Source organism: Fundulus heteroclitus, unplaced genomic scaffold (assembly GCF_011125445.2).
Source record: "Fundulus heteroclitus isolate FHET01 unplaced genomic scaffold, MU-UCD_Fhet_4.1 scaffold_52, whole genome shotgun sequence".
In the NCBI taxonomy this organism is placed as follows: domain Eukaryota; kingdom Metazoa; phylum Chordata; class Actinopteri; order Cyprinodontiformes; family Fundulidae; genus Fundulus; species Fundulus heteroclitus.
In genome coordinates this window covers 1089707-1104100 of record NW_023396945.1, presented here as the reverse complement: position 1 = coordinate 1104100, position 14394 = coordinate 1089707, and the positions used below count along the sequence as shown (strand labels likewise).

The 14394-nt window shown below is 38.8% G+C and overlaps 1 protein-coding gene across 6 annotated transcripts in view; it reads right to left on the bottom strand.

Annotated features, from left to right (window-relative positions):
- srpk2 (SRSF protein kinase 2) overlaps positions 1–14394 on the bottom strand; it is an 80876-nt gene that overhangs the window by 24207 nt on the left and 42275 nt on the right. For all 6 annotated transcript variants that reach the window (XM_036132507.1, XM_036132508.1, XM_036132506.1 and 3 more), the window contains 5 exons: positions 12576–12730; positions 7411–7519; positions 4904–4991; positions 4371–4458; positions 4174–4280 (listed from right to left, as the gene is read on the bottom strand). In XM_036132507.1, the coding sequence (XP_035988400.1) occupies positions 4174–4280; positions 4371–4458; positions 4904–4991; positions 7411–7519; positions 12576–12730 (547 nt within the window). The remainder of the gene's footprint in view (positions 1–4173; positions 4281–4370; positions 4459–4903; positions 4992–7410; positions 7520–12575; positions 12731–14394) is intronic.

Here is a 14394-nt window from a genome sequence, read left to right as displayed (position 1 = left end):
CCCAAACTTTAGGTTCCTTAGCTCATCCCAAATCAAACAGTTAATGTTTGTGGAGCGTTTTCTTTCTCCACATCTGCTTCTTTTTCAAACATTTTGGGAATGAAGAGGAGTACGGGCTCATTTATCGTTCTGTTCATCGTCTGCGTAGCGTTAAAGAGGCAGAATAAAAAAGACCAGCGACTTCACATGCTGATCAGGTGGCAGATGGCAAAATGCCCCCAAGTCTTGTTTCTGAGAATAGCAGCAGTACTTGAGTCTAAAGTGAACTACTGTCTGCATCTCTGGCACTGACCTAACTGAATTATCCACTTTGTTTTGCTACCTTAAAACTGAGGACATGAAACCGCTCTACTCAGGAGTTAACCAAAGATGCACACCATGTGCCTGCAGGGGCCAACTTTGGATATTTTAAGCTGAAAGGAACCCACAGCAACATTTTGCCTCTAAGATAAGAGCTGGCTGATTGTGTGTGTGTGTGTGTGTGTGTGTGGTTGTGAGGACAAAAACTGACAGTAGAACAACGTTGTTTGGACAAATTAGCATTGTGAGGACATTTTGCAGTGTCCACACAATGTAGATTGGGCTAATGCTTAAGTTTAGGGCTGGTGTCGCGGCTGGGTTAGCGCGACCCATGTACGGAGGCCTTAGTCCTCGATGCGGTCGACCCGGGTTCGACTCCGACCTGCGGTCCTTTGCCGCATGTCTCTCCCTCTATTCCACCCCCTTCCTGTCAGCCTACTGTGTTAAAAAGCGAGCCACTAGAGCCGCGAAAAGCTTGGTGCTAAGGTGTGAACTGAGTTTAGGTTAGCTTTAGGGTTAGGGCAGGGGCCTGCAACCTTTACAGTCTAAAGAGCCATTTTGCCTATGGTCCACTTGAATTAAACTCGTTCAGAGCCGCAAATGTTGCCTGGCCTTTAGAAAAAATACAAGTTATAATTTGTGATAAAGATCTACTGTGTGAAATATGTTGTCATCGTTAAAGAAACGCCCTGTTATGTCTATTTTGAGGTTTTTAAAAAAAAGAGGATGACGATATTTGTGGATGATGATATAAAAAAAATCATAGTTCAAACATAATGAAGAAATATTTATTTAAAATTAAATATTACTGGCACTTTTAGCATGATTCTGTTGTGAAAATTAAAAGCAATTAGTCCAAGAAAAAACTGCTAAAAGCTGCATTTATTATCATTGTTACATTTAAATAGCATAATAAAAATATAATTTGTAGCCAAAGTTATTAAGAGCCACTGCGGAAGGTCCAAAGAGCCACAGGTTGCAGACCCCTGGGTTAGGGCATAGAAAGCAATAGAAAATGAGTGCAATAGAAAATGAATGGAACTCCATTGAAGGTTCTCACAACTATATATCTATATATATATATCTATATATATCTATATATATCTATATCTATCTATCTATCTATCTATCTATCTATCTATCTATATATATATATATATATATATATATATATATATATATATATATATATATATATATATATATATATATATATATATATATATATATATATATGCCAAAGATGTATGTGTGAGAGAGTGATGTGGTTCAGTTGTTGTGTACACACAGTCTTTGCAGTCTATGTGGGGACCTAATATTAACAGTGGTTGTGTTTTCCCCCGGTTTAAACATGACAATCCTGCTTTTGGCTTTGTGATAAATCTGGGAATATCAACCAAAGGTATTTTTGTTCCATTGTTGTAATTTATGTGTGGCAGATACCGCAAATAAGTCTATGATACATTCATAGTCATCTAAGTAATTACCAAAAATGCCACCGCAATGATTTCCTTTTATCTAAGATTTTACCAACTAACAGAATCGTTTTTTTATTAAAGAGGAACACAACCCATGTAGTGCTTAAAAAGTGACTGCAATCACAAACGTAGAGAAAGTGCATCTACTTTTGGGCAAAATATCTCTTTTGCGTTTTGCTGTCTGACGACAAAAGGCCCTTAAATAATGTAAATCAGAGCGGCTGTTTGGGGAATTCAGGCATAAAAGGGTGATTGCGATGCGGTCCCAAAAAGTACCCACTGGCACTCTTGGAGACTGAACAACAACGTAACCATGGCAACACATACAGGACTATTGGAGAAAGCAAGTATAAAAAATTTGTTGATCAGTTTTCCAACTGAATTAAAAATCCACACACAATATGGAGAACTAGTTTTTGCTGTGAGCGAAGCTCAAAGCCAGTTTACATCTAGCTGAGCATTATGTCAGGGCCCTACCCAAAGGAAATTTAGCTTATCAGCAACGTTTTTAATTTACATTCTTTTATTTAATAGCCACAACATAGCGATTTAATTGATGTTCCTGCCTGCCTAAAACAAAACTACCAGCTATCATGAAGTTCTTGGTTTCTTTCAAAAAAGTGCTGTGCATGCATAGAGCTTTAAATTATTTCAAGCAGTAGTCGTTTTTTTATTTTTATTTTGGCAGTCCTATCCTAAGATCTAAGCCAAGGGCTGGCCTGGGCTAGACATGGGTGTCCAACAAACAACTCTTAATTCAGGAAACACATAAAAAAAACATAACACTAACACAGGCTACTTTGATATAAAAAAAACATGACATTGTGCTAAATCAGATAAATCCTCCCATTCCTCCTGTGCACTTTTATGACAACCAGACCGTCTTAGTTTTGATCATTCCTACAATTACTCGTGGCGATTTGTAATTGTGTAGATGATAAAATGCTTAATCTCCTCTCTTTGTCTCTGACTGACACAGAGAAAACATGCATAAATAAATAAGTTAGTTAGTTTTAAGGACAGAATTAGTGCCGGCACTCTCCCCACTTATTGGCATCCCTGGTAAAAGTGTGGAAAATTAAGCTTTCGACAAAAATCAAGTATTTAAATCTGATTATTTTTATTTACTAAATCAGAAGAGAAAAATCCCAGTTTAATAAAAAATGTATTTGTTATAAAATCACAGGTGTTACAATTATTGGGATCACCAACAATTTCGAGAGAGAAACAAATCACTGTAACTGAAGTATTTTGTTTAATTTTAACTTTTAACTTTAACTCTAACTTTAATTTTAAAGTTGTTCAATGGTTGTCTAGGAGCTTTTGATTATTCTCTTACTCAGGGAAATGCATATTTCATGACAGTGAGGCCCTTTTCTCTAAGGCACGCTTCAAAATGGGAAAGGCAAGAGAACATGCATTTCAAATGAAGATGAATGGTCAGAACAGTAATTAAACAACAAGCACATTTAACTTGTTGCAACGTACAGGGAGCAATATTCTGAGGAAGGGAAAGATCTCCAAAGTTCACAGTGAGGGAACTACAGCAAGGATTGGCATCTTTGGGTCACCAAAGAACCATTTTACAGTACCTAGATGCAAACTGTGCTTTTTTCATCTTTTCTTTTTATGTGAAGTTTGCTAAACACACACTGGGGCTATTACTAGAACCATGCGCTTTGATCAAATACAATATAATTGAGTTTCTCAGCTACAAACAGTGAGTGGTGGAGGATCTGTAATGCTGTTGGTCTGTTTATCTCTCAGAGGCCTTGGGAACCTAAATGAAGTACATGGCATCATGGATTCCTCTAAATGGAAATGTCCTAATTATTCAATACTAGTTTTACTATCTAAAGGTAAAGGCTAGGTCTTGTCCAGAGTAAACATGGTTCCTTTAAAAAATAAAACATTTATTTTAACCAAAGTTCAGCCGAGAATGAACGTGGATTTTTTAATAACAAGGTTTTGCTGTGAAAACCTGAGAAATTATCACACCCACACATCAAACCACGCCAATATGCTTATTTGCTGAAATTGGCCAGACACAAGGATAAGTCACTAATATTAACAATGCCCGCTGAGTTACTTTGGTAAACCGGTTAATAATATTCTTATAATATGAGGTGTCATAAAGCTGCAGCTTCCGGTATATATAAACATATTTAGAAACGTGCAAATTTTGGAAAAATATCACTAATATAAAAAAAGCGCAATGCGCTAAAGAAAGACTAAATCTGTTGCCTCCTGGGAATAAAACCTGTCAAACTGGGGCGATTTGATGAATGATACGTTGTTTTAGGTGCTTTATCCATTTTTAACTAAATCTGCCACAGCAGTGTCTGTAAGGAGATTATTTGTGTGTGTGTGTGTGTGTGTGTGTGTGTATTCTCACCTGTCTGATGATGCTTTTGACACATGGTAGCGGCAGACCTTGGTAGTTGGATTTAATGATCCATTTCAGCAGGTGATGACCCAGTACCTCAAACACCATACACACATCTGGTTTGATGAGTCAAGGACTCCCATTATCATATCTCTGAAGGACAACACTCATAAAAACCCAAACAGGCAAAAGTCTGGTGAGGATACGTATGCCATTGACTCCAGAGATCTTGAAGTCGTCTATCAGCTGCACCACCATGTCTTTGTTCGGGTCGCTGGGGTCACTTTCTCTCACCTGGAGGCAAGACGAACAGAGATTATATTAAAATGGAAGTGACAAAAAAAGAATAAACTAGTGAAGGGATTCTAAAAAACATAAAAGGAAAAGAGAATTGAGGGATATAAAGAAGGGATATATATATATATATATATATATATATATATATATATATATATATATATATATATATATATATATATATATATATAATAAATAAATAAAGGGATATAAATTAATTGTGCAAAAAAAAAAAAAAAAAGATTGAGAGGAAATTTGAGTTTTTCCGACTGAATTGGAAGGGTGGGGAAAAAAGAGGAAGGAAGAGGTCAGGAGATGTATAAAATGTTAAACTAAACAATTTCAATACCAGAAAGATCAAACAATCAGAATTGACGAGACAGAAAGGATATAAACCAAAATGCTAAAATAAAAAGAATAAATAAACCAATCAGATTCTCACACATCGCAACAATTTGATTTCATCCAGGGCCGTTTCTGTGTAGTGCTGGGCGCTCTTCACCACCTTCATCGCCACAAAGTTCTTCACTCTGCAGTCCAACACAAAGAGAAAAACTGATTGATAGACTGAAGATGTGGGTGGGAATTCCTGCTATTATGCTAACTTAGTTAAAATCCTACTTGGTTCACTTGGAAAACCTCATTTTGCAGTTATATATCTGAGTGGTCCTGTCTGGGGTTCCTCATGGCTCTATTTCCAGACCACCTTTATTTAATATTGTATATGTATATATTGTCTCCAAAACTTAGATTTAAGAAGATTATAATCTCTTACCAGGTCCATCATGATGACATAAACTTTACATTTGTCTGACATCACAGACAAGAACCTACAGAAATTGAAATATGTTCAGAACTATGCTGCCACGACCTGATGAGAGTGCAGAAACATTTACATGTTACTACCATTCTCCGTTCTGTTCAGTGGCTTCCTGTCTCTGCCCAGATTGTCTACAAAATCTCTCTGCTTACCTTCCATTGCCTACATTGTAACGTGCCATCTTATTTAAAAGACCTCTCCCTTTACTGTCCCTCATGCACTCTCCGTTCTTCCAACACTGACCGTTTCCACATTCCCAGGACTCGATCCCGCACCATGGGAGATCGGGTCTTCTCCTGTGCCGCCCCACGGCTGTGGAGCAATCTGTCTCCACATCTGAGAGTTCTACAGACCATGTCACGTTTTTAAACAGGCCTTAAAACCTTTTTACCCATTGTTTTTAATGCTCTCCTTTAAGTGCTTTGTTTTTATCTTGCATGTATTTGCGTTTAAACATTCATGTGTGTATTTTGATTACATTTTACATTTTTTGTCCTTGTTCTTATTTTATTGTGTTTTTCTATTGACTGTAGCCCTTCGAAATTTGTTGGAAATGTAAAGTGCGTTGTAAATAAAATCTATTATTATTATTACTCTTTGCTGCCAGGACCAGAACTGAACAAAAGGTTTAGTTTGCAGACCCAGCTTCCCGAATGTCTTCTGAAACTGTTGGCTCCTTTAAAACAGAAGCGAAAACACTATTCTTGACAGCAGCATTATTATAATTTCATAATGTCATGACATGTCGTTTGTTTAACGTTTCATTTTACTGTTGCTTTCTTTTTATAACCATACTTATACTTCATCGGAATGCCATTAAGATATTCTTGTCTTTTAATGTTATTTTTATTTTACTCTGGCTCCTTTTTTTGTTTTTAGCATTTTCAATTACCATGTGAATGAAGAGTGCAATGCAATCTAGCCTCCATTGCCTTGACAGCACATTATTTAATTCTATACTGTTATTAGCTCCACCATGCTGAGAAAGCCAATAATATACCTAATTATATTTTGAGAGATGAGAAGATAGGAAGTAGCAGATGGACTAGTAGTAAGATGCAAACAGTCTAAATATTTACTCAACAAAGGGTCTAAAAACATAGATGTATGAGCTGCCGGGCTTTTTATAGTAGGAAACATCAACTTATAGCTTAGACTTACAAAGATAAATAGCATTTTATCATAACAGCTATACTACAAATTATTCATACTAAAGTTTTATTTTAGCATAGTGTTTTACAGCTTTAAGGATTGTGCTGATTGATGCATAAAATTATCTTCAAGAAAACAATCTTTGGAAAAATGTCGAGCTCAGAAAAGCTGAGATTGATGTTCTTCATTGTGATTATTAAATCAATAGATATTTTCTTTATTCAGTCATTTATCCCAGTATAAGAAAGCTGTAATTTTCAAAACAGTGAACGGGAGGTCGGGGTAAAACATATTTTGTGCCAGAGTATATATTGACAAAAAAGCCTTTTCAATTTTAAATCAGGACCCTCAAATACAATATCAGTCTATTTTTTAGGAGAACAGACAAAATAAAAGAAAACTAAGTGAAAAAAAAGAAGAACTACATGACAGGAATGTACGTGCGATTGGACCTAAATTCCCAAGAAAACGGCATACAGTACATTTGGCCAAAACTGGGTCTGCTGTGAAATTGTAACCTAACTCCAACTTATTACCAGCATTAGCGTAATTAACGCCAGCGACCTGAGTAAACCAGTTTGTGAGTGTGTGCATCAGTCGGTGAGAGGTTACTCTTGGTTGCTGATCCTGCCAGCCATCTGCCCTGGTTGCCACAGCAAACTAAGTTATAGTTCAGGTTGAGAGATTCAGTTTCCAGTGCAGGATGGTGTTAGTTGCAGCTGTCAGTGAGGAGACGAGCCAGAGCCTGTCGATACGCGCATGTGTGGTGTGCCTTCGTGGTACATGTGACGTGTGTTTTAAAAGCAAGCACCAGTATCTGTGAACGTTAGCGTTATGAGTGCCGTTTCTGGGTCATGTCAGTGTTAGAAGAGGATGTGTACACGGAATAGTGTGTGTGTGTGTGTGTGTGTGTGTGTGTGTGTGTGTGTGTGTGTGTGTGTGTGTGTGCGTGTGCGTGCGTGTGTGTTGAGACTCACTGTATGTCCCAGCACAGCCATACTGTGGAAAAGTGGCCCCATCCTAACTTCCTGATCACATGGTACCTTCCGTTGAATAAATCCCCGATCTTCACCAGATGGTATCCTCCTGAGAGGGGTAAAGCAAGGAAGATGAAGGTTACAGGGAGCTGTGCTTGATACGGACACGATAGCATAAACGGCATGTGCAAGTAAAGATTTAAAGGAGTAGCAAAGGAGGAGTACAGTTGTAAAATGATTTGATATCCTTTCTATGTAAAGGTTATGGCCAATTTTCCACAATGACAACTCATAAATTGGTCATTAGGGCTACAAATCTGTGCACTACACAAATGTGACCTTAATAGATGCCTGAAAATAAATAGCAAACGTTGCTGAAATTAGGCAAGAAGAGATTAAGAAGTTTGCCTCGGCCATGTGGGTAGCACATCAAACGTGGAAGCAGGTGTTCTGATCAGAGACAGAAACTATTGGTTTAGTTCTGCACATTATCAGTCTGGATCTGCTCTCATCGAATCCGTCCGGGGAAGGAAGGGACAGTCAGCAGAGCTTTTGGAGCTGATTGGGCAAAGCGACGCCTAGTGCCCGCCTATCAAAGGTTGGCTTTAACCAATCACAGTAATTCAATTCAATTCAATTTTATTTATATACGACTGATTGACAACACGTCATCTCAAATATCAAATGAAAATGTCAAGCAGCAGGCACCATGAGAAACCACAACAAGCTAAGCTGGTCAAAGCACGTCTTGCTGTTCTTCTTTCAAAGAAGAAATCGTGGATTCTAACAAAACAGATGTGATAGCAACAGCTAGGCGAGCGTCTTCCTGCGCTGCCATGTTTATGTTGGTTCGGCTGTGGGCTCGGCAGCTCTTGCTTTTGTCACAGCTGTATGTCCCACCTTAAACCATAGCACTGCAACGTGATTGGTCCAAAACGTTTTTGGGTCCGTTCTCAAATGGTTAAGGTCGAGTGGGACAAGATTTATTCTCGTGTTTTTGTGAACGCACAAATACTACAAGAATCAGCTTGAATGCTAGGTTAGTGCAAAACAGTTATTTTTCAGTAGTTTTAAGCTCCTCGCCAGTTGCAAGCAGGGTAGTGTAAGACACTAGTGGTTAAAATTCAAATAAAATACCAAATGCTGCGCTCTGTTTTGGGAACCCTGGGACCTTTCATATGATTGGCTCAGGAACCAGGAAGTAAACACGCGCTACACTCTGAACCGAAGTAGTTCCGGATTGTACCTCTAGGTTTGAAAGGAGAAAAACTTGACTAGGACCAATTGTTTATAGGGAATGTTAATTCCATCCTAGGGAAGAAATGAGAATGATTTAAGTTGATTTAACAGTAAATATCTCACTTATAGCTCCTTTAAGACACTGGAATAACCTGGACATTATAAAGATTACTTCTCCAAGCCTTTAAAAAGAACTGTGCACACACACACACACACCACAAAACTATCAAGAAATTAATTGTTATCGGTGTGAACAGAAGGCTTAGGATTGTGTGTATGTGTGTGTTAGAGAGAGTGAAATAAATCCAAATGAACAATAAATACATAAAAAAAATCGAATGTATTTATTTATACATTTATTAATATGCCATATGTCTATCTTTATCCATCTGCTTTGTACTATCCAACTCTTCATACATTTTGATTAACTTTGAATTCTGTCGCTGTGAATGAAAGCACTGGGGGCACGTGTGGGACTCATTCATGATGGCACCAAGTCCAACAGGCAGTGCCGATCCTTGAGGTGTCTACATATATAATGTCTACGGATTAGGCCTTGTCTTCTGAGTAATTCATGTAATAATTGTTTTGACCACTTGGTGGTTTTCAGATGTGTACAAACTAGAGAACCAAACTTTCGGCATGTGATGGCCAGGCGATTAAGTATGGAAAAAGAACAAAACACTTGAAAGGGAGATCACAATGAAAAGCAATTATCTCTGGCCTTGACCAGCGGCATGTTCATTTTGCAGTCTTCATCCCAATCCAAATGCATCCCATGTCACAGGGGCGCCTGACAAGCAACACACATATGTAACAGGATTTTGATGAGGGCAATGATGCACTTCCATTTCATTGCATTCAGTCTCGCATTAAAATCATTTTACGCCACAAGATGTGAACAAGATAAGAAGCTGCAGCTTAAAGAAACCAATATATATGGTAAGGTGGCATGGACAAGCTCGGCAGTTATACAGCAAAGACAGAGGAAAACTCTTCATTTTCAAAACATTAAATTAAATCTTTTGACTCCAGAGCTAAAGCACTTATAACACCTCCTCAGACCTTGTTCAAATCAATCCACCGTAATTTAAAAGACAACCCTACCCTTGAGCTCAGATCCTCTTTGTGTCATATCCTTGACAAGAGATGACACAAGCACTTAAAGCAGAATTACAAAATATTTTCTCTTTCCAAGTTCCATGGTATTCTGTCATCAATTCTGCAGAAACTAGAATGAAAATATCATCTTTTCCATAAGTCTGTTATCTTAATAAAGGAAAAACTTACAATGTGATGCCGTTTATTAAGAAATAACTTCATTATCTGGAGTATTCCATACCAAAGTTTCCTGAAAAGAAGAACTACGAAGTTTTTGTGGTGTTGGTGGCATGTGATCTAAATCACATCAACACTGATTACAGCAAATAGATTCCTAAAAGGCCAAATATGCTGTTTTAGAGTATGTTATTGATTATTGTGTTATGTTATGCAACTCATGTCTTGAGTCCATGTCGCAGGTCTCTCTTTCATCAGTGAGATTACCTGTCTGAATCAATTAGATAAACTAGAAAACCTAAACATCTCTAAAGTATGAAATGTTGAGAAAATTTAGTTTTGCAGAAGTAGAGTTTGTTGATAACCTAGTGGTGGTGAATACAGTAAAATGGGAGTGCTTTGAGGAATGTTGTTTACTACAGAGACATACTGCTTTAACGAAGGTTAAGATAAGGTACAGCTGCATAAGGGAGAGCATTTAGGTATAAAACAGCAAGAAAGAAGCAGACGAGACCAGATGAAGAGTGGCCTTGACCAGATGAGGGGGAGAGGAAACTGCTGGATGTGGGCTGGCTCCGGTGCTCCGGTGCTGTCCAGGTCCCACCTTAGGGCTCAGATAATTCCACAGAAATTCTATATAATATTGTGTAAAGATAAGTGAGAATATTCTTTTGCTCGAGGCCCCAGTCGTTGGTGGAAGTGAGGAACATATGTGTATCGATGCATGCTTTGTACTATCCAACTCTTTTAATACATTTTGATTAACTTTGAATTCTGTCGCTGTGACTTATTAATGTCAGTATGTGTCCCTAATTTCCAGCATAAACGAACACACAGGAAGGTGGAAAATTAACCTAACAGGAAGGTGGAAAATTAACCTAACAGAAATCTAAATAGATTATAGCTGATCTTTTTTTTTCTTTTAAATGTACTTTTCGAAGTAAAAAAGGAGTTTTTCTAACCACTCCTCATAAACAACAATGCACAGCCATAGATGGATGCTTGCATAGTGTGTGTGTGTGTGTGTGCACCACTGTCTACCACTATACACAGAACAATGGCTTCCTCGAGAACAAAAACACGTCCACTCTGAATTTGTCAAATAAATGTGTGACTGGTCGATACAGAATATTTTGGGGTGATAACACCTAACTTTCCCAAAAGATCCTTAAAGCGGGGAAGATTTGTGACAACACAGTAATCCAATGGTGACAGATAGCGCTGGGGGAGTCAGCGGAATAATGAGGGGACATTTGTGAGCATAAAGATTAACAGTTTCCCAAAAATGTGCATTTCTATCTTGTTTTTTTTTTCCCTTAATATGCATCCTGTGTCAGTGTGAAATGTCTGCTTACGCCCACAGATTGCATTATTAAATAAATCAATAACCACTCTTTACAAACATATCCCTTGTATGTTTATCCACAATAATTAACTTCAGCAGAAACTTGTCTTTTTCCTCTCTCTCTCTCATTTTGTGCCAAATAAGCTAAGAGAACATGAGAGCCTCTAACTAGAAATGCCTTCTGAATGGGCCTTAATTACCTTCCTTACAACCAACATTTAGCATTAGCTTCAAGTGACCTTTTAGGGTTGATCCACATGTTGAAAACGAACTGTAGACGGACTTATGGAGTTCAATGTGGGTCTCCAGAGAACACCCTTTTGACAGCTTGACTATAATGGCGCAGTTGAACCCTTGCCAGTATAACACTTACTGATCAAGTAGAGAAATGTCTGACTTTCACAACAATTACATGTCTCACCAATATAAAAGTAAGCTACTCTGTGGAAGCAGCTGTTGGGGAAATGTGCTGACACAAGCATCTGGTCATTAGGACCAACGCTGGTCTGAACGGGAGCAGAAATTACCTGAATCCTGCAAGAGTTTTACAGGTAAGTTTGTTGAAATGCAGGTTTTTGCCACTGCTGTAGGCTTTCCACGGAGCACTTTTAGTGTCCTGGGTAGGGTGTGCTTCCCGTAGGTCTCCAACCTACTGCTTACACACAAGATATATCCTTACTTTACCCTCCTTGCTTGACTAACCCCCTCATACTATATCTAAGCCCTGTGAACTTGGATCTCTGTCACTACTTTGTTCTTAGGCGGCCGCTGTATAATGCCAGAATTCACATTTCAATTCGGAACTTTGTCACTTTGACAATCTTTGGCTCAATTGTCGTTTTCAGACCTGGTTTTCACTTGTTTTCATATTTGTCAATTTCAAATATGGATATAGATATTAACTACCAGGTGTTGCAAACAAGACCAAGAGGGAAGAAAAAGTCTAAATGGTTAAATATTTGGATTTTCTTAAAAAAATAAAATAAAAAAGTTTACTGCATTTCATTATGTACAGAATGATGCACAATTTGCACACAGTCGTGTCAAAAAATGCACCCAATGGTATGAAATGCTTTTATCACTGTGAACAACAGCAGGAACCAAACAACCTTGAAAGGTTTGTGACACTCTAATGATTGCAACAACACTGTTGGAAATGTCGTCAGGATGGAGCAGACGGGCAGAGAGAGTAGAAAGGAAAGGAGAAAGAAAACGCAGCCACTGCCGGGCTCTGTAGGACAGATGTGGAGAGAGGAAGGTACCGGCCGGATGAATTCAGCACGTGTCTGTCTGTGACTCTGACCTTTACAGTAGTCTGCTGGGTCCTCCTGCTCCTCGTCATCCGAGCCCAGGATCTCTTCCTCCGGCTCCGGTGGCCCTGCCAGCTCAGGGGGAGGTGGAGGAGGTGGCGGGGGAGGGGGCGGGGTACTCACCGGGGCTTTCTGCTGGGTTTCAGGCCTGCGAACACAACATTGAAATGAAACTTAGCAAACTGTCACCAAACCAACAGAAATACAGTTGGCACATTCGATGATAGAAAAACAACAGATAGACCGTCTCTGAAAGAAGTGGTTAATGTTCATGAGAATACGTTTCAAAGCTATCGCTGTAAAACACAATCAGACGACATAAAGTCCAAGAACTCAAACACGCTGAAGTTCTTCTGACTGCACAAAAAAAAAAAAAAAAAAAAGCTAAAAACATATAAAACTGTGGTTAAACAATCCAACAAATAGCGGCGCCTCTCAGTTTGTTGCCACGGCAACAGCAGAAAAGGGGGCTTTGTGGGTCGGTGTATCAAGACATTAACATGGTGACAAGGCGGACACATACACACACCTACACACACACACACACACACACACAGAGCATTTTAGGGAGGGATAATAACTTGACATTGAGATTTTATTGTGATTTTACAACTCTATCCAACACACACACACACACACACACGCTGTCAAGGTTCTCTGTCCTTGCAGCAGGAGGCCCCCTCTTTACGAAAGCAGTCACGTAGAGTTTCGTACATCACATCCATAAGCTCAGCGCTTTTGTGAGATTCATCCTACAATTGTGGGCATTATTACTTGCTCCCTATAACTTCCTGTAGCCAAACTTGGCTATAAGAAGAATTAAAACGGTCTCTTTAAGATGGGCAGAGGACAGATGGTGACAGAAAGAAAAGAAAACCCAGTGGGGGGGGGGCAGCTTAAAAAGGCAGCAGAAACAAACAAGGCAGAGGAAGGCTGCAGAAACACAAAGGTGAGACGGAAAAATGTGAACAGAGGCGTGGATAATCGCATGAAAACAGGAGCCAGACCGGAGATTATCTAGGCACAGAGAGCAAGTCCAAATACACAACCTTAATGCGGGAACCGGCCAACACGAGCAGACGCAATGAATGACAACAACAGATCAGCAAAACGAGAGAAAAACAACTACCACGGCCAGTTGAAGCCAAAATTTTTGACACGTTGGGTAAATTTCAACAATTTGAAGAGAACAGCTGCTGCTAAACCGCTGCAAATGAAATAATCAGTAGAAGAAGAACTGGTGAGTCATGTGACGTTGCGTTCCTATGGCAAAGCGCTCTACCAGATAATGTTACAGCCGTTTATTACTAAGCAGTAAATGAAGTTTTTGACGAGAGCAGCAGGTCATCGTTTTCATCCCACAGTCGTCTTTTTTTTTGGTTTGACATTTTTACATTCAAATGTCAGATTTCAAAATAAACAATAATTTGATTAGCCAGCAACTTGTGAAATCAAATTGTTCTGATTATATTTTTAGGTCTATATGCTTATGGTTATTTAGCAGAGTTAAAAGATCACACGGAGAAAAATGCTTAGAAATAACACATTGCAGACAGCAGTACTTGCTGATAGGTTAGATTTTCTTGTCCTCGTCCCTTTAATTTCCTTGTTGCCATGGTGCTGAAGTGTCCATGGTCTTCTCCCGTTAAAGTCGAGCTGTGACCATATTTTGTGAAGTGACGGACAGCACAAAGTAGCCCAACCTTTAATAGCTGCAATGCAGACGCCGCACTGAATATCAAGATGGCGCAAAAACTTCTATTCTGATAACTAGGAGGACTTTTATTTTGTCTGTGCAGGGATTGCAGTAGT